This window comes from Melozone crissalis, unplaced genomic scaffold (genome assembly GCF_028551555.1).
Source record: "Melozone crissalis strain CALT ecotype California unplaced genomic scaffold, PUWL_Pcris_2 ptg000014l_1, whole genome shotgun sequence".
NCBI classification, from domain to species: Eukaryota; Metazoa; Chordata; class Aves; order Passeriformes; family Passerellidae; genus Melozone; species Melozone crissalis.
Window position 1 is genome coordinate 15665356 of NW_026535792.1, and position 13725 is coordinate 15679080.

General features: G+C 43.8%; 2 protein-coding genes across 2 annotated transcripts; both read left to right on the forward strand.

Annotated features, from left to right (window-relative positions):
• The first annotated feature begins 1188 nt into the window (after nt 1–1188).
• On the forward strand, nt 1189–6001 carry HYKK (hydroxylysine kinase). Its single transcript, XM_054272547.1, has 6 exons — nt 1189–1297; nt 1408–1492; nt 1786–2123; nt 2840–2982; nt 4801–4984; nt 5538–6001. Exons 3-6 carry the CDS (start codon nt 1793–1795, stop codon nt 5999–6001), a joined length of 1122 nt encoding a protein of 373 aa, XP_054128522.1. The 5' UTR covers nt 1189–1297; nt 1408–1492; nt 1786–1792.
• Nucleotides 6002–6482: 481 nt separating this feature from the next.
• PSMA4 (proteasome 20S subunit alpha 4) lies at nt 6483–12551 on the forward strand. Its single transcript, XM_054272546.1, has 9 exons — nt 6483–6544; nt 6742–6819; nt 7028–7070; nt 7829–7991; nt 9307–9384; nt 9617–9705; nt 10540–10670; nt 10884–11007; nt 11414–12551. The coding sequence occupies exons 2-9, from the start codon at nt 6817–6819 to the stop codon at nt 11566–11568; spliced, it is 786 nt and encodes a 261-aa protein (XP_054128521.1). The 5' UTR covers nt 6483–6544; nt 6742–6816; the 3' UTR covers nt 11569–12551.
• Nucleotides 12552–13725: the final 1174 nt, after the last annotated feature.

The following is a 13725-nucleotide window of genomic DNA, read 5'->3' on the forward strand; positions in this document are numbered from 1 at the left end:
GCGGGCAGGAGAAGCACAGAAGTTTATGGGTCCTTTGCTTTTGCAGTTTAGTCTGGCAACTGAAGCAAGAGTTAGGAGTACAGCTCTGCAAAGTGCATTGTAATCTTGTTTGCAGAGCTCAGGAATGCATTTCTGTAACCAGCTATGTTAAACACAGCAAGAATGCTTTCCCACTGTATGGATTTTACTCCAATGAGCTAAAGCTTCAGGGCCTCAGATACCAGGAGAGGGAACCCTAAATGTTTTACAGAGCTCTATTCTTTGTGGAAAAAAACCCTTAATTTTGTGATTTCTAGTGAGAAGGGTTGGCCAATTACTTTTATTAACATTTGTTCTGAAATTGGAGAGAAAAAAATTGTTTATTGGAGAAATAAGTTTCTGTTTTCTAAATTCCCTATTTGATTAAAATAAGCATTTGATGAAGATAATGTTTTCAATTTTGGGTCCTTAGTATTAAAAACAATACTGAAATTTTGTGATAGAGGATTTTTAACTGATTTACTTAAGATGCTTTAGGTGGTGTTGTTTGGGTTTTGGGGGGAGGTGGTTTGTTGGGTGTTCTTCAGCATGTCTTTCCTAAATTCCCTTTTCTTCAGGTTCCTGATTCTGTCATAGCAGGACATCAAATACAGCAGATTACCTTTGTTTTTTAGGAGTTTCAGAAGATATTTCCATATTAAGGTTTGTCATTATTTTCATTAAGGGTCAAATTTTCTAGGACTAGACCTATTGTTCCAGTAAAAAGTTTCTCTGGGACAGTCTAAAGGACATCCTGAGCAAGATGCCTCCAGTTTGTCATATATATTTATATGTAGTCTTCAGTCTAAGCATTTGGCAGAGATTTTGATGTGGTGTGATGATAAAAGGGTTTAAAGAAAAATAAAGCGGACGTCTTCCCTCCTGCCCGCTGCGGACACAGGGTTTTTTAAGTGTTTCGCCTTTGTGACAGGAAGTCGTAGCTTTCCTGCTCTCTCGTGCCACGGAGACAAACAAAGCCCACGGCCTGGGGCAGCGCTCCTGCGCCGCGGGGCGCTCCGGTGCCGCCGGGAGGCGCGGCCGGGCCCGTGCAGCGCGGGAGCCCCGGGCCCGCCCGGAGCGGGCGCAGCCCCGCGTTCCGCGGAGCACGGGGCGCTGCGGGGCCGGCCGGGCCCCCCGCTGCTGACGGCGGCTGCTGCAGCCCCTCGGCCTCCCCGGGCTGGGCAAAGGTTGGCGCCGCTCCCAACGAGTCCAAGGGTTGCGCTCGTCTGGGGAGACTTGAGATTCCTGCAGCTGGGCAGGCGAGAGACGAGCGAGCGTCTGCAGAGGTTTGTGCTGCCTGTCTCAGCACAGGAATTTGCGAGGCCGTGACCAAGCAGAAAGATTTAATCTGCTTTAACGGTATGATTTACTAAAATAATTCTTGCCTTTTGCAGGCACGAATTGAAGACTCCCTGATCAGGGATTCAGCAAGTCTGCTCCTGAGGGAGTCATTCCTACCTATCAACAATACCAGGTTAGGCTGCTGCTAGAAATGAGAATAAAGGCTTGGTTAATAAGCTCTTCATGTCTGCTATTCTGAACAGAGTGAGTGCATCTCTAGCAGTCTTTCTTTGGAGGGGTTGCAGCCTAAGTATTTGATAAGCTATGATGTAAGAAACCTGAGCTGGCACAGGGGGTTGGTTTTCTTTGCTTGTTTAATAAATGAAGGAAAGTCTTCCCCCGTAGCTGAATGCATTTTGTTGCAGTAATTACTGCTTCTGGTGTCAGAATACAGATCAGATCATCTAGCTTTTCTTTTTTTCCTAGAGACACAATGTCTTCTGGAAATGACTGTCAGCCCCAGACCTTGACCAAGCCCACGTTTGATGAGAGAGGGGCAGCTGAATTGGTTGACAGGGTATTTGGATTGAAGGTATCTTGGATCAGCTCACTCCCCAGCTATGATGATCAGAACTTCCACGTGCGTGTCTCAGATGAAGGTGCTGATGAGTATGTCCTCAAAATCACCAATTCAGAAGACAGCCAGGAGCCTGACCTCATTGAAGTGCAGACCCAGGCCATGATGTTTCTCAGTGCTCAAGGCTTCCCTTCAGCTACTCCTTATCTGACAAAAGATGGTCACATAATGTCTCTGGAATCGGGAGGTGAGCCACTGTGAGCACCTGTACTGCCCCACTCTCACCCTTAGCTCACTGTAGCTTCCCATATGGCACACCATGTGTATGCTAAAGGGAACTCTGGGCTTGTGTTTGAATACCAGGGATATGCATCAGGTGACCTGGATTCTAGCCATAACAGTCCAAAGTTAAATACCAGAAGCAAAATAACTCAGAGAGAATAATAATTAACTAGGAAAACACTTCAGCTTAAGGAATTGGAGAAAACATTTATCTGACATGTGTCCATGCACAGGAAAAGTTAAAAATGCCTCATTAACTACATGCTGCTTGAAATTATTAGCCTTCAGAGTGGTGTAAAATACAGTTCTAGCCCATCTCTGAAGCCAGAATAAATTGCTTAAATAGTGCTTGGAAGAAAAATTGTGTTGGCATTTAGCTTTTACTGTCACTGTAACTTCTGAGCAACATTTGGGATTCCTGAGACCTGTTCTGCTGCAAAACTTTATGTGGGAGTGTGCAGGCACTGGAGCAACCCTGCTTGGTGCTGAGTTTTTCTCAGCATAGATTTTCTAAGTGTGTTAAGGTTTGCACATTATTACACAACATTCTGGTAAATGAAATCTTTGCATTTTTATGAGCTACATCTGACAGCATCTACACTGGGGTACACCTTTTTTGCCTCTTGCATTAACTGTTACTCAGCACACAGCAGAGTGACTGACTGCATCTCTCCTTGTCAGATACTGGACTTGGGAGCAAGAAGTACATGGTCAGACTGCTGACTTACCTGCCAGGCACACCAGTAGCAAAAATCACTACCAATGCTCAGATTCTGTATGAGATTGGGAGGCTTGCTGCCAGTGTGGATAAAGTGCTCTCAGAGGTGAGTTCTCATGCTTTAGCCTCACACTTCTCTCAATCCATGTCTCTGCAGCATTTGCTCACGTGCTTGCTGCCTGCCTTCAGACCTGCAAAATGCGAGTTGGTGACTGCAGGTGTCAGTGACCCATGGCTCAGCCTCCAAGCTGGCTAAAGCCTTTCCCCAAGTACATGACAAGTGACATAGTACTGGTGATCCTCCTGCAGTGCATTTTTGTACCACAAATAGGGAGATAAGGAGTTGTTTTTATATATGCAGAGCTCACCTGTTAATGTTTCAAACCTGGCAAATAAAGGAGAATGAACCCTAGGGTGTTCGAATTAGAAGAACAGAACACCAAGCTTGTTTTAAAGGATTTTTGTGTAGTGCTTAGCTGGCTGATCTATTATTTTGAATTCTTTTTGACTTGCTGACTTTCTTCTCTTCATTAGCATGGTGACTGTTTCACATTGGTACCCTCCCTACAATGCCAGCAGAGATCTGTGACACTTCTCATTTGCACCACTTCCACTCAGTCTTAATGCAAACTGAGTTCTTTACTCTGTAGTTACACAGGATAATAAAGCTGATCAATCAGCCAATACTGAGTTTGATACATGAAAGACCTTGCATTACTTATTAACCTTTCATTAACCTTTCCTTCTCATGTTCTGGCTGCCAGCTTCAGACAGTTATGAAATGTGAATTGCCAGTTTTACTAAGCACATTCTTAAATTACAAGAGCATTTTCAATTGTGAAAGATAACTTACTGTTGCCTTCTGACACACTGGTCACACTCTTAAAATGTGGTTAAATAAGCTAGTCTCAAAATGTGCTGTGACTGTTCTTGCTAAGGAGGAAGTAGTTAATGAAAAGAAATTCTGATAGAAAAGGCTCTTTATTCTCTTAACACATGGATTATCATCCACCAAGGTGGTTTAGGCTTGATCCTGTTCTTTACTTGTTCATACACCATCAACTTTTGACTGTCATTTAGTGATCTTTAAGAGCCTTAATTTCAAACATAGTTACTGTAGTTTTTTTTCTTAAAAGGAAGCCAGCTACTCTTGTGGGAAGTTTTTTTTTTTTTTTTTTTAATTTGCCCTATGCACTGATGCAGTCTGGCCCAGAGGTCACCTTAATAAGCATTTGAGGAGTCCAAGATAAGCATGGGGTGTGTAGTGGGAGAGATGCTTTTCCTCTTTGAATATCACTTTCCAGACCATTTGCTAGGGAGATGGGGTTAAGGACCTTGTATGTTTAAAGCAGTGAGGCCTGGATGTACAAAAGCAAATTTTCATGGGCATAAAGCCATGGTCAGTGTCTCCATAAACTGCTGTGCTCAGGATTTTCCACACACCAGCTGTTCCCAAGGCTTGTCCCCCCAAGGTCCCAGGTTAAAGCACAGAGTGTGCCTGCTCCCAGCATGCTGGCAGGTTTTGTGTCTCTGCTGCTCCCACAACTTTCTGCAGCACCAGCTGTGCAGGCTGAGCTCTGCCAGAGTGGGACTCTGGCCTTGGCAGGGGCTCAAAGTTGCTGCTCTTACGTCACCCTAAGGACAGTTAACAGCAGTTTTACATTATTCAAGTGACAAATGACTTTAGATAACCTTTGTACCTAAAACATGGGGAAAAACCATCCAGATGTACGTAGATATTAAGATGCTTGCTTTAATCATTCTTCAGGTTATTCTTGATAAAAAACAACAGTCCAACTCATGGTGCTTTTCAGTGAGTCTTATTAGAAACCTGTTAAAATTAATAGGGGTTTTGAATCAAGCCCTTTAATCATAAAGTCTGCCATTTTTCTTATGCCTGTATTATTGTGTGCTTTATCCAAAGAAATTCCAGCATCCATCAGTAAAAAGTCTTCATCGAGGTCGGTTCATTTGGAATCTGGCAAATGTTCCTCTTCTAGATCAGTACATTTATGCCTTGGGCCAGAACAAATACCGTGCAGTGGTGGAGCAAGTTATTAAGCAGTTCAAAGGCAAAGTAATACCCAAGCTCAGCAGTTTCCGAGCATGTGAGTATTTTATTCTCCTTGTAATTATGTTGAACTGAGACACAGAAATTTCATGCAGGAGTTTGGCTCTGTAGAGAAGGAAAACCAAAACAGCAAAAAAAGTAAATCTTTTTCCCCTAGCCTAGACATGGACACAGCACAGAGTAAGCCAAGAGGAATGTTCTGTCCAGTCAGGGTCAGTTCTTTATTTTTCTGATGAGTTTCCTCCCAGTTAAGTTTATGATTTTCATGCTGTTATATCAGCTTACTAAATATATATGGAGTACAGTGCTACCTTTCATAAAGATCCAAATAAGTACTTAATCCAAATTTTGGAATTCAAATGACATTGATACTGATGATGATGTGACAGTTTTTGTAGTTGCTGCTGTTGGTTATCTGGCAGTGCAGGAGAGCTTCATGGGAAGCAGTAAATGTGTGACAGGCAGCACTTGATGCTGCAGGGGACTAGTGTGGTTTTGTAGCAGTGTTAGTTTGACATGCATCTTCCCAAAGCTGTTTCAGCTGTATTATAATAATTATTAAATACTGTTTCTATTTCTTCTGTGTTTAGGTATCAATCATGGAGACCTTAATGACCACAACATTCTAGTAGACTCCTGTTCTGCTTCCCTGGAGAATCCCCAGTACAGAGTGTCTGGTATCCTGGACTTCAGCGACATGAGTTACGGATATTACGTGTTTGAGGTTGCAATAGCCATCATGTACATGATGATTGAGAGCCCAGACCCTCTGAGTGTTGGGGGACACGTTCTCGCAGGGTTTGAGAGCATCCTGCCGCTCACTGCTGAGGAGAGAGGTGCCCTCTTTCTCCTGGTGAGTGGGAGGTTTGCACAGTCCCTCGTCATCGCTGCCCACACAGCTCTTCTGTACCCAGAGAACAAGGAGTACCTCACAATCACGGCAAAAACTGGCTGGAAACACTTAATGACAATGTTCGAGGTGGGCCAGGAAGCTGTGGAGAAGAAGTGGTTTGAGACTGCCCAGGCGTACACGCACCACGCACCTGCCCCGTAGGTCCGCGGCTGCTGAGGTACCGGGGGTGACCCCGCACTGAATAAAGCAATAAAGGCGGCGCTTGTCTGAGCTGGATGTCCGCGGGCAGGGCGGGACTCTGGGAGAGAAAACCCCGGTTCCTTTCCCCGGGAGAGCAAACCATCACCGCTCCCACGGCAGGCACAGGGCTGTGGCCATTACCGCCCTCACAGCGTGGGGAGGGTATGTGACTTATTTTGCGGAGCCGGGCTCTTTCCCACCCTCGCGACAGGGGCGCGGTGTGACCGTTACCGGCCCTCGCACGGCGGGCGGGGCCATTTCCCGCCCCCTTCGGCGGAGCCCGGGCACGCGCACGTGACACTGCGGGCTGCGCGCGTCAGCGCCGCCCCCGGCGGTAGGAAAGGGCGCAGGCCCCGCCCCGGGCCGGCAGGCGGCACCGCGCAGGCGCGGCGGCCATTTCCGACGCAGCGGTGAAGGTTCGGGCGCGGCCGCAGCGCCCGGTTCTTGCCCGCCGGCTGGGCCTCGCCGCCCCCCGTCCGGCCCAGCGGCTGCCTCCGGCCCGCCGTGAGTGAGGACGGGCGGCGGGTGGGCGGTGGGGCGCGGGACGCGTCTCTGCGCGGCGCGGGAGGCGGCGCGGCCCTCGCTTTGTGCCGCGCTGAGGATGACTGTGCAGTGCGGGCGCGGGCGGCAGCGCCCCCTGGGGCCGTGTCGGGTGCGTTCGGTGCCGGTTCCCGGTTCACGTGCCCTGCGCTCTCTTGCAGGCCCGGTGCCGGTTCCCGTGCCCTGTGCTCTCCTGCCGGCGCGCTGCCCTCTGCCCCTGGCGCGTCCCCGGCACCATGGTGAGTGAGCCGCCTTCCCCGGAGCTTTGCTGAGCCGCGGGTGCTGCCGAGTCACGGCCCGGGCGGGGGCGGCGGTCACACTGCAGGGCCGGGCTGCGGGCACCAGTGACCAGCCCGCGGTCACCGAATGGCTGGGTCTGTTATATGGGGGCTTTATGGCGTTGGTGACAAGAGACTGGGGATACTTACTGAGCTATTCCTTTTACAGTCTCGAAGATATGACTCCAGAACTACCATATTTTCTCCGGAAGGTATTTTTTTAACCCGACACTTTCAAGTCAACTCTGATTGTTCCGTCTTCTCAAAACTATGAAAACACTTGCACAAAGGGTGGTTATTAGTAGCATGCTTCTCTCTGAATATGAATTACAGATATCATATTTGCCCACACCCAGTTCTGTATGGACAGCAAGGGTCCAAAGTGGACACTTTCAAATTCATTCTGATTGAAGCAATAATGAGACTGAGTCCCATTAGTGAGTAGTATCACGTGCCATGTTTTTGAAATAACCATTTGTGTCTCGTTTGAGCATGGTTAGATTTTGTCACTGTCCCCTGAGAATGGATAATGTCCTGCGGGTGCAGTCACGCCTTTCCTTGTTATTCTTGCACATGCTGAAACAAGTACGTACAAACCATGTTTTGTTACTTCTTAGATGGGAAGAACCCAAGAAATCCAGTATAAAATATTTTCTTTGTTTATTGAAAATTTGTCTTGGGTTATTCTACTGCAGCACAGACTTCTTTAATTTTTTTCTTTATAGAAAGGCGGGTTTTTATTTTATAGAAAGGGCTTTTTTTTCCCCCAGTGGCCATGTCCAGTATTACCTTATTTTCCTTCTCTGATTCCTTTCTCCTTTCAGCCAGTTAATTTATAATTGACTGGTAAGAGACTGAAGAAGTAGATGGGACAATGAGCACTTGTCAGATTCTTCTAACTGTCAGTCACCTTGTGCAGTTGGAGTTGTTCAGTGTCACTTTGCTGACAGGAGTTCCAATCCTTTCCCAGGTCGCCTGTACCAGGTTGAGTATGCCATGGAGGCCATTGGCCATGCAGGGACCTGCCTGGGGATTCTAGCAAACGATGGAGTCCTGCTGGCAGCAGAGCGGCGCAACATCCACAAGCTTCTCGATGAAGTGTTTTTCTCAGAGAAGATATACAAACTTAATGAGTAAGTTGAAAGGGTGATTAAATGTCCTGTGATGTAATTAACAGCAAAGTGCTGATTAGCACATAACCTGGTCTTACTTTATTTGAAGTGTTAATAATCTTTTTGTTTGGTGTTTTAGACAAGTATGACTATTCTGTCATTGTTCGTTTTAGTAGTTCCCCTTCTAAAGTAGAAGTATTGCTGGTTTGTTGTTTTTTTAATCTCCAGGAGAATTTTCTAGGTGGAATAGCCTGTTTGTTGGTACTATACCATACATGGTAATGGTACTGTAGCAGTTAAGGAAACTGGGAAGTCTCAGCTTTACAAAATACCATTGGAGGGCAGAATAAAGAGTGCACACAAAAATTACCATGCTATTTCAGCGCCTTTTCTACATCTGTTTTTCTTTGGTGGATCGAAAAGTCTGAGGTAACTGGGTAAAATGTCCCTTAGGCTTCTTTGCCACAGTTGTAGCAGAGATAAAACATCTGTCTATTATTTTCATTCTAGATCTTGGAAGTTAAATTTGTGATGTCAGAGCAAAGAGTTTTAAGGATTATGCTTTTTTGTTGCAAGGGAGGTAGAGCTTCATCCTTGACAAAAGCTGCAAAGGAACACATAGTTTTCTTTCCTGTCTGCCTCCCATTCCATGTTGATTTGAAAGCACCTGGAATGGTAGGAACTACTGCATTTTCAAGGCAGTGTAACAGCACACTGGAGTAGTCACCTAGAACAGCCCTTCCATCATTTGGAAAATTCCTAATTTCACAAATCTTTTTTGTGTAGCAAAAGGTTTGCAGCATATCAGATTGAGCTAAAGAGATACTAAATTAAGATCCAACAACACAATCAAGGATTGAAGTGCTTATTTTTGTTAGGGCCCTACCAAGACCATGAAGTTTCACTTACCCAGATGGCACATGTCAGCCAGCAGCCCCCACTGAAGGCCTGTCACATCTGTGTGCCTCCTTCTGAGGTGTGCTGTGGCAGGTGGCCTCCTGAGAGGCACCTGTATGGATGTGCCTAATGGCTCTTGTAAAACCCCTCAGAACTTGATCATCCTTGGCATGGCCCTCTTCTCAGAACTGTATGTATAACTAACATACTGATTTACTGACTTTGGCTGTCCACCTCTGCTCTTAGCAAATGGTTACTGATATTTTTGGTGCACCCTGAAGGCAGGAGCTGATGAGCCCATTTTGTATGGCAGCTGTGTAGCTTTGATGAGAAAAGCCCAACAGCAGGTGCTCTGCTTGAACCTCTGTATGGAGATGTGAGTTGTTTGCTTGGTTGGAGATTGACAGGAATTCAGTTAATTTGTATGCTTTTCTTGCAGGGATATGGCGTGCAGCGTGGCAGGAATAACTTCAGATGCCAATGTTCTAACAAATGAGCTGAGACTGATTGCACAGAGGTGGGTCTGCTGACAGCTAATGGGGTTTTACTCACCTGTGCTGCCACATTCAGCTCTCTTTATGCATTAGATCAGAATGAACATGCATTTAGTAGATCAGAAATAGGTTGAAATAGAACAGCTAGAGCACAGATACTCTTAACTTGGGAACTTGTTTCCTCTTAAATGTTGTGCAGGATATGATCAGCAAAACAAGTTTTGAAAACTGTTTTTTTTTCCTCTTTGATATTAGGTATTTGTTACAGTATCAAGAGCCCATTCCTTGTGAACAACTAGTAACAGCACTGTGTGATATCAAGCAGGCTTACACACAGTTTGGAGGTAATGAAGTGTGATGAATCATTGTGTCACTAAATGTCTCAAGAACAGTTCTCTTACATAATGTGAAGGATCTAAGTCTGTGGACAGTTCTACTGAATTCTCTGAAAAAGTTACACTTAGGAAAAAAAATCCTAATTTAAGAGGAGAATGGGTAGTCATGGTTACTGTTTTTTGCTTTTGAGGCTTCTACTTTTTATGGCTTGGGAAGTTGATGGCTGAGATGCTGGCTCATTGCATAGAATGCCTTGAGTGCTCTTGCATTGAATGAATGCCATCAAAAGACCAGCCAAGAATTGTTTAGGCAACCTTTCAACATTTTGGGCCCATCCAGCATAATGGCACAATGAATCAAAAACAAGGCTGTGTGTAGGGGTATCAGTGGCTCAAGCAACATGTTAGAAAATGATACTGTGAGTAGTGTTCCTTAGTATGGGAACTGATGATTGTGTTGTTTTATTGTTTTACATATATGTAGTGAGAGAGAATTACCTTTTAAACTACCTGCCTTTTGACATTGCTAAGTTAAATGTTTTAACAGCTAAGCTACATACTTGAAATACTACATTTTGATTTAAAGTTCTGAGATAGTAAATTACAACTTGTGAAGACACAAATGAACTGCTTTTAAGATTAAATGGAATAAGCCTCTGCTGCCTTCCACCCCATGACTTAGAAGGAAATGCTGGCGTGCTTATCTCAAGCAACAGAAGTGCAGAACTGTGTTAAATCCTAGTTCACAGGAATAGATTGAAAAATGAAATCAAAGAAAATAATTGTAACTTGTGACCAATCTTGTTACTAAATTTAGGTTGCTAATAGCCGTCTTTTCAACAGGAAAACGTCCTTTTGGTGTTTCATTGCTCTATATTGGCTGGGATAAGCATTATGGATTTCAGCTGTACCAAAGTGATCCTAGTGGAAATTATGGAGGGTGGAAAGCCACATGCATTGGGAATAATAGTGCTGTAAGTTCTGGTTTTTTTCTTCTCAAAAAGACAAGTTAAAAAGTGTAAATTGTACTGTATTAATTAAGCTGAGTTGTTGATTATTAATGCAGGAGGGATTTACAGGTATTTGTAGGAATGCTGCTGTTAACTCGTGTGTTATTATCTGGCAAAACCCCACACCCCAGCTGTGTGGTTGATGGCCCAAAGTTTTAATTTCTGTGAAATTTACAGGCAGCTGTGTCAATGCTGAAGCAAGACTACAAAGAAGGGGAAATGACCTTAAAGACTGCCCTGGCATTGGCCATTAAGGTTCTAAACAAGACCATGGATGTCAGCAAGCTCTCTGCTGAGAAAGGTGAGCGTTCTCCACACGGGACGGCACCTTCTGCTTAAACAAAGGGAGTGGTGAGTGCACATATTCCAGATGTGGCTCACTGGGGTGTCAGTTGTCACAAAAAAGTGTTTTCAGAAGATGCAGCAGTTGTCAGCCTTAGCCCAAGAGGCATTCAGCTAGCTCAGTCCAGGCTGATGGGCCCTGTTGGGCAGCTCCAGAGGCGAGGCTGCAGCTTGGGGACTGGAACGCCTGCATGTCTGGGAGCAGAGCCCCGAGAGGAGCTGCCCTGCTGCTGTGCTGTGCTGCAGCAGGGAGCTGGGGTGCTGCCTCCAGCCAGGCTCCCTCTCTTCTGTCACTTGTCATCTCAAACCTTGCCCTGCTGATGATTGCTCTGCCTAAACGCTGCTGTCTGTTCCATGTGTTTCAGTTGAAATTGCAACACTGACAAGAGAGAACGGAAAGACAGTAATAAGGGTTCTGAAGCAAAAGGAGGTGGAACAATTGATAAAACAACATGAGGAGGAGGAAGCAAAAGCTGAACGTGAAAAGAAGGAGAAAGAACAAAAAGAGAAGGATAAATAGAATATGAAATCAAGTGTTCTCTAGATAATAAAGGACCTGCTTCAGCAAAAGATAATCTGGATTTTTGTGCTGTAGAAGCCTTACAGCTATGCCATGGAGGACCCAGAAGTACTTTTGATGAACCAGGTCCTTAGTCATCATTTAGATAATTAGTTTACTGCTCCTTACATCGACCAATAATTGCTTTAATTCCTGAACACTCTTTCTTTCATCTTCTATTTTTTATTATGGAATAAAAGTTAAGAAGAATAGTGATGGGTGTCTTTATTTCCTCAGTAATGCCTGGATATGCACAATCTTGAGGAATTTAATCGCTTTAAACCATTAAAACAAGGTGTATGCTAGTTGGTAAAGAACAAATATGGTGTTAGAATTGTTAGAATTTTGTGTGTATGTGTGGGTTTTCCTTTAAAGGTAGTGAAAAGAGCTCCTAAGTTTGAAAAGTCATTTCACAAATACAGAATTAAAGTGTGCTGGCATGCCAAGTTTTAGTTTTGGCCTATTTTGTTCTATAGCAGGCTCTGTCAAACTGATGGTCTTGCAAGCAGTAGTGTTTTAAAAATGCCCTGTAGCAAATGTGTTCAGTTTATCATAGCCTTCACAAGTGCATGTGTTTTCTAAGGAATTAATCATACAACACTAGTTATATTCACACAAACTAGAAAGACATTTTACAAAGGCCATGTGAAAATGCTTTCTCTTGTCAAAGTACAAATAGGTAAGTAAAATAGTGCATGATTTTTAGGCCATGTTGACTACTTCACATTTTATCCTGAAAGGAAATTAAGATGTTTTATGTTTAGTTGAGTGCTGCTGATACTTCCCCAGTGAATTTATTCCTTTCTCTGACACACCAGTCAAAAAAACTAACCAGTTAACCACTAATTAATTGGGCATTAATTAGGAATCAGTCATTTTTGTCAAGCTTGACCCTCTACTGAATGCAAAAAAGTATGATTGTCAGATTAGCAAAAATCTCTTCTACTTCTGAAAAAAAAACTGATCTGGAGTGAACAAAGGAAATAAAAGTTACTGAAAATTGCTGTGCACCCATTCAGATATCAAAAGCAAAGTGAAAAGCCTGAGTGCTTAAAAGTGAGGCCTTGCTGAATTTCAAACCATAGCAGCAGTGATCCAGCCCATTTGTGCCCACCCTGGATTGTATTGATCTTGTAAAGTTGGTTTGATTTTCTTACCCCAAAGGATAACTGATGTATACAGGATTTAGTATGACCATTTAAAGAAATAGTGAATCCATACAGTGTTTTGTTGGTTTATTCATCTCAGACATTTTTCACTAAAATGTACTTTGTCAACATGGCCAGAAATGACCCTTCCTCCCGACTAAACCCATTTTTGAGTTCACTGCTGTGAGAGTCACTGTGGAGAACAGAGGGAAGGAATCTGACTCAAGATGTCTGTGCTGCAGCTTGTGTAGTTGTCCTGCCCTCACTCTGGCAGCCTCTGTTCAGAGAGGGGGGAGGCTGTGGGTTCTCTGCAGGACCTGCTTGCTCATTCTCTAAGCCTTGGTGCAGCCCAACTGCTTCAGTCTTTAGCACTGAACTTGGATAGCACTTTGTTAATACACAAATTTTATAGCTATGAAAGTTCTACTGACTTATTTACACCTTGTGCTACAGTAGGTCTTCCAAAAAACAACATGGGAATGGTATTTCATGTAACAGTTCCTGAATAGTTACAGACAACATGCAATGGGTAATATTTAATCTCCATTATAAAGGATTGTATAAATACCTCAAGCTCTATTTTATGTAAAAATTCAGTGCTCAGTCTTTCTATTTTTTGATACCATGAATGCAATATATCAGCATCTTTTGCAGATTTCTGGATCGCTGATGATGGTTATACAAGTACTTGGAAAATGCTCAAAAAGCAGCAATGCCAAAATGGAGTTTTTTCTCACTTCTCAAAGATTACTTGCAACAATATGTGATAGATTCCAGCAATGCTTTCTGTCTTCTGGGAAAGTGTTAGTGCATCTGAGATTGTGTTCATCAATGTATATAGTTCACAAAAGGCAGTTTGTTTAGTGTAATAGTGTAAGCATTATCAGGTATCTTAGAATATAGACTTAGTAAAATATTTTTCTTAGAAGCATTTTTTCTAAAAAAATGGGGATAACTCATATATGCATAT

Coding starts and splice junctions, on each gene's coding strand:
- HYKK (XM_054272547.1), top strand. CDS start 1,793: ATGTCTTCTGGAAATGACTGTCAGCCCCAGACCTTGACCAAGCCCACG. Junction 2,124..2,839: donor AATGTCTCTGGAATCGGGAG/GTGAGCCACTGT, acceptor TCTCCTTGTCAG/ATACTGGACTTGGGAGCAAG. Junction 4,985..5,537: donor GCTCAGCAGTTTCCGAGCAT/GTGAGTATTTTA, acceptor TTCTGTGTTTAG/GTATCAATCATGGAGACCTT.
- PSMA4 (XM_054272546.1), top strand. Junction 7,071..7,828: donor TACCATATTTTCTCCGGAAG/GTATTTTTTTAA, acceptor ATCCTTTCCCAG/GTCGCCTGTACCAGGTTGAG. Junction 7,992..9,306: donor AAGATATACAAACTTAATGA/GTAAGTTGAAAG, acceptor CTTTTCTTGCAG/GGATATGGCGTGCAGCGTGG.